This window comes from Cokeromyces recurvatus, assembly GCF_025118155.1.
Source record: "Cokeromyces recurvatus strain NRRL 2243 chromosome Unknown BX663scaffold_11, whole genome shotgun sequence".
NCBI classification, from domain to species: domain Eukaryota; kingdom Fungi; phylum Mucoromycota; class Mucoromycetes; order Mucorales; family Mucoraceae; genus Cokeromyces; species Cokeromyces recurvatus.
In genome coordinates, this window is record NW_026251397.1 from 374413 (window position 1) to 385869 (window position 11457).

Sequence of the window (11457 nt, forward strand, 5' to 3'; positions counted from 1 at the left end):
GTATTGTAAGAAGAAGAAGAAAAAAGTTTATTGCCATCACATATCAATCTTTGTTTGTAATTTGCTTGTCTTAAAATAACGATCAATATATTAGCAGATAGGATATAATGATTTATATGGAAAATCGACTTCCAAAACCTAAAGCATTTGTAAATGCTTCCTACTAAATTACTTTTACCATTTCGAACTTTCAGAAAAAAAAAACACTATAACGTTGAATCTTTCCTGTAGTTAAACGTACATTATCAATACATTTTATTACTAGCGATAGGTCTGTCCTTTTTTTTTTCATTTATAATTTAGTATGGGTATAATAGTATAAGTGAAATATGTCTTGGTTTAAACAGACTGCATAGCTTAATTTATTATTTTACAAAATTACCATTAGAGTATGGCATCTATAATAACAATGCGCTTATCCCTAAATAGATATCCTGACTTATCTATATATTGATATGAAACAAATATACTTTTTCAATTTGATGAAAAGAAAAAGAAGAAGAAAAGTACTCAAACATGCTGTGATAGAGTATTAGTTGAAATTGCAAGTAATCTTGAGTTTATAGCAGATTAAATTAACGCTATAAATAGAAATTACTTTGTTATTCGTCATAGTATATTCATAAACGGATATAGAAAAAAGGTCATTAGAATGTTATCACTTACTGAATTTTGTGTCAATTGATAAGAATTGCACACACCTTATGATTTAAACTAGTGACTATTAGAATAGCGGGGACATAGAATACAATCAACAGTTGAATCATTTTAGTACAGGTTATTCAACATAGTCTTTATGTGTTTGAATGTCCCCTATACACACTGTAATATGGGAGAGGCATTTTTTTCATATTTATGTAATAATACTATATAAGAAGATATGAGTCTACAAGTCTGAGTAAAAGAAAAAACTCTACAAAATTAACTTTCAAATAATACTCAAACGCGTTTGTCTAACACTCCCAAGTTATTACACTTGGAAAAGAGTTTATATTACCCCTTTCTTTCTTTCTCTTTTTTTTATGCTCATTACCCGTTACCCGTTACCCGTTACATCCTATTTATTATTATTATCTTATCAGTCAGTTACACAAGAAATAGACACAGTATCTTTTATAGAAAATATCTGAATTGTCGTATATTCTAAATTAATGTTTTAAAATGAAAGTTAATTTCAAGTAAGGGGGGAATGAGAGGAAAGAAGGCGGGTATGTGTCATCAACTTATCTGTGAATCCATGAACACTTTCATTTTAATACTAACAAATTTCTTGACGTTAAAGAATGCAGACTTATATCAATATATGCTAGGTATTGCTACATGTAGAATTAAAATGCAGAAAGTAATGCAGAATGTACCTTTTTATTTATTTTTGAGTTTAAATAATTGCTTATTTTAATCAAGTCGCCAACAATACTAATAGAGAAGAGTATGCTGCTTAACTGCATAAAATAAAAATATCAAAAGCCAAAGATGATTAGATCAAGCATCTTAAAGCTAAGAATACCTATGAACTATTTCATCAATTTTTTTTTTTTTAAAAAAAATCGATATGTAAATCTGAGCAAATAGCCTTTGAAATTATAAAGCTTTATTTTTCACTATATTTTATGTAACCCTTCTCTTTCATACAGTATAAACTTTATCTAATATATCATAGACTTTTTACAACTGTGCTTTTTATTTTATTTTATTTTATTTTAATTTTTTCAAACAATTCTACTAATAGACTTTATTTTGACACTTGAAATGCAAAGAGATATACTTTCTAAAAAAAATATAAATAAATAAAGTAAAATAAAGAATATCATCGCGTTATCATTTTTTTTTAAACACACGAAAACTTTAATTTTAAAAATAAGACATAGTTTTAAGAATAGATAAATAAATACAATAAAATAAAGTATTTTATGTTATAATTTGCTGTAATAATTGTCATATTTCTGTCAGATCAGTCCACTTTTTATAATTGTTTTGAAACAAATATAAGTTTATTTTTATTTTCGGAGTCATCTAACTAGATAACAATAAAAAAAACAATCATACCATTGATAACACTATTCCTTTTGAGGGTATTATACATGTATATAACGTATTGTACATAGGTAAACTGCTTTAACTTCTTATATAACTATAAAGTATTCTGCTCTTTTGATTTAGTATTATAGAGACAGAATTTTGGTAATATATTTACTCGGTCAAATGCGTATACTTGATCAACTATATATTGCCATCAAAAAAAGAAAAAGAAAACCAAAATAGTGCCTTTTAGTCGGAATATAATACAGACTAGGTAAAAAAAAAAAAAAAAAAAAAAAAAAAAGAGAGACCATTGTTTCATACAAAACTAGGTCATATTAAAAAGCTATCAGACAAATACAAGAATATGGCATAGTATATACAATAAATTTATAAAATTTGAAATATTATTAAATAGATAACAAGTCCTGTATATTTAATAGGTCAATTCTTTAGTAGTTAAGATTAAAAAAAAAAAAGAATATAATTTTTCTTTAAAAAAGGTAGAATTCTATGATCCCGAACCGATGCTTTACTATATTATAAACACCACGTTTCCTTATTTTGAAACTATTGTTTGAATGAGTTTTGATGAAAAAAAAAAAACACCGAATGTATATAAAAAGTGATGATGAATGGCAAATCCTTTTTTTTTTTTATTAAACGAAAATAAAAAAAATAAAAATGACTGGAAGAAAAGTACTCACTGTTCCTGAAAGACATACACAATCGCATGTCAGTTTTGTTCAGGGATGTAAAGGTGCAGCAATGGGTGCTGGTCTTGGCCTAGTCGCTACTCTTCTCTCATTTCGTTTCTCACCTGCTTTCAGAGCCTTAAGTAGACCCTATCAATATTCTATGCTTGCTTCAGGTGGCTTTACAGGCTATATGTTTGGATCTGAGCGTGCTGCATTTAATTTTAAAAATAAAACATTGGGCTATGTAGATCATCGAACAATGGATTCTCGTGCTTATGAAAATTATAAAGCTTTAACTTTTGAGCCTCGTGAAAGATCTTTACGTTTCTTGAATAATCATCGTTGGGCTATCTTAGGTACCACTTGGGCTTCAACTATGGCAGGTGCTTATGGCTATAGTTTATACCTTACTAAACTTTCTTCTCTTAAACAAAGATTCTTCCATGCTCGTATTTACGCTCAATTCGCAACTTTACTCGTTTTACTTGCCTCTGCTGGATTATCCTACTATGTTGACAAGAATGATAAACTACTATTTAAAGATATGTCTGAAAGTAAGCTTCGTGCTATACTTGAGTTGCCTGTGCCTGAAAAAAATAAGCAGCATGTTGCTTAAACATTTTTTTTTTCTATTCACCTTTTTTTTTTTTCAACCCCCTTTCTTTTTAACTTCATCAACAATATGTATTTATTTGCTTTTTATCATCTTTTGCATTTTTATTTTATTTCATTATATTTATTTATAATAAATGATAGTATTTTGGATTTTATTTATTGAAATATAAGTGTGCAATAATTTATACAAAAATGTATTGTTTATAGTTAAAGCTATTTTTATTTTTACTATTATCCATTATATATATAAATAATTTATATATACATTTCTAAATTCCTAAAACATATATGTATATAATCAACTATCCTAAATATCAATATGGCTATTCTTAATAAGATTTAATAGCTGTTATCTATGGTATCAAATATTTATTAAATATAAAGTATTCTATACAACTTATTGAAAGACCTATAATATATATATATATGTGTGTGTATATGCATATAGAGATATATAACATGATTAAAGGGTATATCTAGATAAGGAGGGTGTCTAATAGTATAATAAAAAGTGGAGGAGAGGGGGTGGATAAGAGGGATTTCCTTTTTTTTTTTTTTCTTTTAGAAACCCAAAAAGACAGTTCTTTTTTTACCAGTAGGATAAACAACTAAATTAGCCAAAAATAATCCCAAAGTTAAAGATAACGAAATACCAAGAACTTGAAACACAAATTCACTACCACTACTGTTGTTCGAGCCATCAAACAAATGAACTGCACCTTTGACACCAATACTTCCAGGCACAAGAATGATTGTACCACCCATAATGGGTACGAATGCTAATCGCTTTGTTACACGAGCATAGATGTTACCAGCGAGTCCTAAAGCAAAGGCGCCTGCGCTAGGTGTAATAACCGAGCTTGAGCCTACCACTTTACCTACAAAATAATAAACCACATAACCAACTGCACTATCACCCACCATGGGCCACCATTGATATGGCGCCGCACCATAAACGACTCCAAAACCAATTGTAGCAAGAGGTAAAATTAAAAATGTCCACCATGGGTTAATATTTTCTTGACATGCTCCTAAGACGTTTATATATTCTCCAGGATGGGATAGTCGCCAAATAGAACAACCATAACCAATACCAAATGCTAAAAACAGAACATACATCAAGGCATAAACCAAATGAACAACACCACTAATTAAATTTTTGGCAGCTAATTCCATTACTGAGCAAGTCAATGAATAACCTGGTAAAGCAATGACAATCTATATATAGAAATAAATAAATAAATACGATTAATAATCATTATACTAATAATAATGATAATAATAAAACTTACAGCAGCCATAGCAACAGCAGCAAAACAGACGTGAGGGTGAAATGCAAGCGTAATAACAGCAATAGGGATTGTTACAACCATTTCAAACACATTACCAAACATTGGCAATTTTTCTGAAATATAAGTTAATATGCCAACTACAAAAAAAAACATGTTAACACACATACAAAATACTAATTTACTTGAAGATTTTTATCATACCACATAAACCAAAGATAGCACTAACCCAACAATCAGTCCATGAACCATTATAAAATAAGGGAGCAACAAAAGCAGAAGTCATAATATAACCCAAAATGACAATTAAAGGACCCCATGTCGGGGGACCATTAATAATCTCATCTAATAAAGCAGAGGCTTCATCTAAATCAAGTTCACCTTTTGCAATTTTATATGCAATGACATTTGCTCTTTCTAATCTACCAATATCAAGTGATCTTGAGCAACGAATTAAATGAGTTTCTGATGTATGAGTCTCAACGTCACCAAAAGTAACAATAATTAAACCAGGTAAAACAGCATAGCTACCGTCGATCTCTAGTCTTTTTCCGACTTTTTCCATAGCAGCTTCCTATATATTATGCATTAAAAAATATATATATATATGATTCCGGGATATATGGGATTTCATTGTTTTAAATTTAGCAGCTTACAATTCTATGAGAGGGAGCACCCGTTCGAACAAGACTCTTTCCCATTTTTATGATAAGATCTTGTCTTTTAAGAATATCAGCAATTTCAGCAGCAATAGTTATTCGATGAGCAGCTACAGCAGCATCTTCAACAATACCTAGTTCAGCCTTATGAAGATCTTCAAAATATAAACTACTACGCGCTGATTGAGGAGATGCACCCATTGTTTGTAAAAGAGCACGACTAGATGCAATTGATCTTAATTGATAAGTAGGTCGCGGAGGCGGATGTTGATGACGTGAATAATAAGAAGAAGAAGACCCATGTTGTCGGCGATTCTTTTCTTCAAAAAGATTTAATTTTAATAAATTCGAAAGGACACCTGCTTTACTTGGCCTTCGTTTCATTTTTTGACGAGTCATGGCATCGACAAGATGAAGGGCTTGATCTGTATGACTCGACCTACGTGAAATAGACCCTTCTTTTTCCTTGGTCTCATCTCTCATAGAATCAGATGCACTTGTTGTTCCATCGAAAATATCCGCTTTTCCATTTAACTCTTTATCTGATTTATTATATGGCTGGTGAATTGTTTCGTCAGATATATTCAAGCTGAAAACAGGTCGAATACTTGCTGAATCAGTTGGAGGTGGTGTCTCTGGATCATGAAATTTACTTTCCTCCATAAATAGATTTTTATTTTTATTTTATTGTAGTTTAAATCTATAAATTGATATATATAAAATCAACAATTAACAAAAAAGAAAAGAAAAAAAAAATGCAAAGAAATTGGAAAGACAATCTTCTTTTTAAACGATGAAAACCGAAAAAAAAAAAGCGGCGATCATATCCAGGATATTTAAGACAAAAATTTTTTTTTTTTTATCTAATTGATTTTGCAGACCTGTCAAAATTTTCAATCTATCTTCAAAAGAAAAAAAAAAAAAGAAAACAAAAAAATGACAGGAACGGATATTAAAATTTATTGTAAAAAATATCAAAAAAATACTATAATTGGATAAGTCTTACAAAAAAGCTTCGCAGTCTAGAATCCAAGAAACAAATCAAATTGCCTTATTTTGGACATAGATTTTTAAGCAAACAAACAGATATATAATAAATAATAATAAAAAAAAGAAGAAGCAGGGGTATAAGTCCACTATAATATTTATTTTTTTTATTGAAAGGTCTTATAGGAAAAGCTACCTACTTTATCGTGAGAAGTTTATAGCTTAATTTGTTCAATTGAACTGTATCTAGGATAGTATTTTACATTACACAATATGTAACTATATTTAAACGTAAAATTCTTTGAAGAAAATAGAAAAAAAACGTGTTGCTACTGCTGATTATGATTATCTAGATATTTTTATTTTTAGTCGGGGTGAATGAGTTATGCTTTTATTAAATTTGATGCTTATAATCACTTTATGACTTCTTTAAAATTGATTAATAGTCCGAGGATAGTTATGTATGCTTACTAAGAAACTATTTCCACTTACCTTTCATAAATATGCATAGGAAAGTTAGCCTGTTTAATTTTATAAAGGTATAATCCTTCTTAAAATTAAATAAAGAATCAAATGCATATCTATTCTTTATTCTGAGAAACTTTTACAAATTAGTATATCCTACTTAAAATTTACACATGTCGTTTATACCCATTTTTTAAAAAAAAAGAGAGAGAGAGAGAGAAAAAAAGAGATTACACACATATTATTAATAAAAAAGGAGTTAGAATAGGTTATTTTAAAGCCCAAGACAATTCTTCCTTATAAAATGCGTCATCCATTCATCTTTCAATCAATCGGAAGCATTATGCATGTATAACAAGTGTAACTGAAAAAAAAAAGATAGTTTTAAAGTAAAAGGGCTTATGCATATCATTATTACGTATAAAATAATAAAATTGACATTGGTATATGAAATTTATTTCTTAAAATTTATTACGTTGTAAAATGAAAAAAAAAAGACATGAAATAATAATAATAAAATAATGTACAATGTGTATTTGTAGGAATGTATGTAATTTTGTCACCCTTTTTTTTTTAAAAAAAAAAAAAAAGCAAAAGGGATATTATAGAGATGATGTTTATATGATAAAGATGTACTGTATAAAGGAGATTTGTTTCTTTTTAACACAATATATGGTTTGATTCAGTTATAAATGACCTATTTGGATTACTACTTTGTCCACAAGTAGATTCTTCTAACTCTTCAAATGCCGGAAAAGAGAAATATAAATCTTGAAATAAACTATATTCAGAAGATGGTGTCCTATCATGATCAACATCTTCATCTAAGCTTTTTGGTATTTTCTCTTCATTATTGTTATTATTTGAAGGCGATACGAGTAATAGTAAATTTTTAACAAAAGATGAAAAGGAGTTTCGACGATTATTACAAGTTGTTGTTGTAGAATTCATTTTGTTATTTTCAGCTATAAAATAAAATTAAAAAAAATATACGCAAAAAAAAAGGGAAGACAAAAAAAAAGTCAACCCTTTTTATATCTTTTATATAATGTTAAAAAAGTCGGCATGATTTGTTATAATCGATGCGATAGTACAAAGGAGAGGAAAGTGACCCGATCCAAAAGTCCCAAAACGTGGTCTAGATTTTTTTTGTTGTTGTTATATGTACACACATCCGTAATACCTTTTGCATACATTGGTCATTAGCCTACCCTTATTAAATACAAAAGCTCTTGTTTGGTTTTAGTGTCCGATACTTTTTTTTTTCTTTTTAGCTTTTTTATTTTAACTCCACCCCACTATTTTTCTTTTACTTTGTTTCTTTATTATTATACACACATATATCTTTTTTATCTTACTCGTGACTTTTCTTTCATGACAAGTACAACTGTTAGGTATAAATAAATAGCAAATGAGAATAATAAGCTCTTGAATATATAACATTGATTTTTTTTTCTAGGGTTGCGCTAAGGGTCAAGCCTCTTTACACTAATGAAAAAAATAATCTAAATGAGATGACGGAATGCATTTCATTTGTTAAAAATGAACCACGCATCAATATTGGAAACGACAATAGATCATTTACTTTTGATTTTGTATATCCTCCAATGTCAACACAAAAGGAAATTTATAATTCTAGCATCATTCCACTTATAGATCGTTTCATTGAGGGGTAAACATAATATTACTATTTTTTTTTCCGTACCTGAATTTTCTAAATAATAACTCCGTTTTCATTTCCATAACAACACGTTTAGTAAAAACGTTACTATTCTTGCATATGGGTAAATATAGTATATATATGTATATGTTTCTTTTTTTTTTCCTTTTTTTACTCATTTATCTTCATTGTCTTTATTCAATATATACTTAATTTTTATTAGACAAACTGGGTCTGGGAAGACTTACAGTATGGGTACAGGTTTAGAAGCAATATGTTCAAACCCAGATAAACAAGGTAATTCATAACGCTGAACCTATTTAATATTATATAATGAAATGATTTATCCCTCCTCTTCCTCTTTCTTTCTTTTCTTTTCTTTTCTTTTTCCCCTTTCTTTTAAAGGTATAATACCTCGTTTTACAGAAACAATTTTTAATAGAATGACTCAGATTAAAGACGAATCACCATCAAATGATTTTCAAATTTATGTATCCTATATTGAGTTGTATAATGAAGATATAAATGATCTTTTGCTTACATCTGAATCAAATATCTCGGGCCAAGACAATAATCCTCCAACAATAAGAGAAGATACAGAAGGAAATATTGTTTGGTCTGGCATTAATGAAAAAAGAGTATATACTAAGAATGATATATTAAGGTATATAAAGAATTCATTCATATGTGTGATTCCTTTCTGGGAATATATACTGACATGTATAAACTATCTATCAAGATTATTACAGAAAGGATCTCAAAGAAGAACGACAGGATCAACCAAGATGAATATGTCATCTTCACGTTCCCATGCTATATTTTCAATTTTGCTTAAACAACAGATAATGGAAAATAATGATATACAAACAAACAATCATTTATTAAACGATGAAAATTCAATAATTCCTGAAAGACTCGTATCATTTAATAGTAAACATTTAGTATCAAAATTCCATTTTGTTGATTTAGCAGGTTCAGAAAGAGTAAATAAGCCATATATATATATATATGTATATCCATAAGCAAGTAATACTAATACTAATACTAATACTAATAATAATTACTATTATTCTTTTATAAACAAAAGCTAAAAAGGACCAATGCTATAGGTGATCGACAAAAAGAAGGTATTTTTATTAATGGAGGACTACTTGCATTAGGAAATGTGATTTCAGCTTTGAGTGATGAATCAAACAGTAAAAGAGGATCTCAACATGTTCCTTATCGTGATAGTAAGCTAACACGTTTGTTACAAGATAGTTTAGGAGGCAATAGCCATACACTCATGTTAGCATGTATCAGTTCTTCTAGTTCGGATTATATGGAAACATTAAATACGCTGAAATACGCAAGTCGTGCGTGTCATATTCATAATAAAGTTCGTATTAACCTTGATCATCAGTTACCTGATGGCTACTTATCTCAAGAGGAATCCCACTTTCTGCGAAATCAAGTGTCTCGGCTTAAGAACGAGGTACTATTACTTCGAGATATACATGGAAGCAAACACCATCCATTTATGGACGAATTAAAAAGTATGAGAGAAGAAATAAATCACATGAAAACTTATTATAATTCAGTCGGAAGCACTCTGCAACAACAACAACAACAACAAACCTATCAAAATAAAGAAGAAAAGAAGCATAGTCATAATATGAGTCAGCAGAATACAACACATTCATTGCTTCAGCATTATGCGCAAGAGGTGGAGGACTTGAGATCTCAAGTTGCTGAAACACATGCTAAACTTAATACACTTTACAAAACAGCAGCCAAGAGTGGTATTACAGCAAATAAGTTGCATTTAAAATTAATAGGTCGAGACCACTATTTTTCTTTGCCTCCCAAGACTTTATCCAGTGTGGGATACTTTGATAAAAAAAATAAAAAGCCTCTATTTGGTGGTAGTCAAAGATATCATCATCAAAAATCTTCATTATCACACAGTCGTCTTAAGAGTAATAAACGAAGGCCCACTTTTCAGCGAATGAAGACACAATCTTTACCATCATCAAAGAGAAAAAACTGCAAAAGTAATGAAAAAATGGATGAACTACTTGAAATACTGCGTAAAGAATATCAAGAAGGGGGGAACACATATGATATGATAAATGAACAGGTAAGGATAAATTAAAATATAAAGCTTATTTTTTTTTTACAAAAAAAAAAAAAAAAAAAAAAAAAAAAAAAAGTGGTGTTAAAAAGAGAAGAAAAGGAGAGTCCCGATTAAAGTTTTAACTGTGGTGATACAAAGATAGAGTGAGAGGGTGTGTAGTTGCTGGGGAATTTTTTTGATTCTAAATTTTACTTAGCGAATATGTAAACCATTATATTTGTTGGTTTATTTGGTCACAGTCAACAGATGAAACAGTATTACTAGCGTCACATGCTGACCTGACAATAGAGAAAGCGATTGTTGATGAATCTAAGGCTAATTTGGAGGTCCTTCCCGATAATCAAATAAAAAAAAATACGCATATTTCCACAATGCCTTCAAACTCTGTTGTTTACCCTTACAACTATATCTTGGAAGATGATGAATTAGAGGCTTTGGTAAATATACAATTTAGATTAAAAATAGATGTATTTTATTTCTTCATCTAACTTTATTAATATATATATATATATATATATATATTTAGGCTGTTCCATCTTGGTCTGATGCACCAAAGATTCAATCTATACATGATTCTTCAAAGCGTAAATCAATATCATTGGATTCTATGTGGGACGATACCGAGAGTTCTATCACCACTTCACGTATAGAATCTTTCAATGAAGATAAAAGTAATATAGAGGATGGATATGAACTATATAAACAAACCACGTTAAATAACAGTTCTAGCAGATCCAAAGACATCCGACGTCTGCAAAATAGGAATATGCTAAAAATGCTACATCAAATCCAGGCAGATGTACTTGTTAAACGTGAATTGGTCGGCGAACTGGAAAAGACTGAAGGAAGATATACACAAATGTGTAATAGTTATGCAGAAAAATTAAGTGAGCTTAATGAACACCTCTTAGAGATACAGAAACAACAACAAGAAGATATAACTGTTCCA

General features: G+C 29.3%; 4 protein-coding genes across 4 annotated transcripts; 2 read left to right on the forward strand and 2 right to left on the reverse strand.

Annotated features, from left to right (window-relative positions):
* Nucleotides 1-2680: 2680 nt before the first annotated feature.
* BX663DRAFT_507996 (uncharacterized protein) lies at nt 2681-3497 on the forward strand. The gene has a single exon (XM_051527424.1). It carries the CDS (start codon nt 2704-2706, stop codon nt 3331-3333), a length of 630 nt encoding a protein of 209 aa, XP_051383240.1. The 5' UTR covers nt 2681-2703; the 3' UTR covers nt 3334-3497.
* Nucleotides 3498-3893: 396 nt separating this feature from the next.
* On the reverse strand, nt 3894-5186 carry BX663DRAFT_433998 (uncharacterized protein; the record flags this gene model as incomplete). Its single annotated transcript, XM_051523034.1, has 3 exons — nt 3894-4550; nt 4625-4761; nt 4826-5186. The coding sequence occupies 3 exons, from the start codon at nt 5184-5186 to the stop codon at nt 3894-3896; spliced, it is 1155 nt and encodes a 384-aa protein (XP_051383241.1).
* On the reverse strand, nt 4822-6057 carry BX663DRAFT_45872 (uncharacterized protein). The gene has a single exon (XM_051523907.1). The coding sequence runs from the start codon at nt 5941-5943 to the stop codon at nt 5266-5268; it is 678 nt and encodes a 225-aa protein (XP_051383242.1). The 5' UTR covers nt 5944-6057; the 3' UTR covers nt 4822-5265.
* A 2189-nt stretch (nt 6058-8246) lies between these two features.
* Nucleotides 8247-9859, forward strand: BX663DRAFT_530923 (P-loop containing nucleoside triphosphate hydrolase protein; the record flags this gene model as incomplete). Its single annotated transcript, XM_051530346.1, has 6 exons — nt 8247-8404; nt 8616-8689; nt 8798-9056; nt 9132-9375; nt 9480-9793; nt 9820-9859. 6 exons carry the CDS (start codon nt 8247-8249, stop codon nt 9857-9859), a joined length of 1089 nt encoding a protein of 362 aa, XP_051383243.1.
* Nucleotides 9860-11457: the final 1598 nt, after the last annotated feature.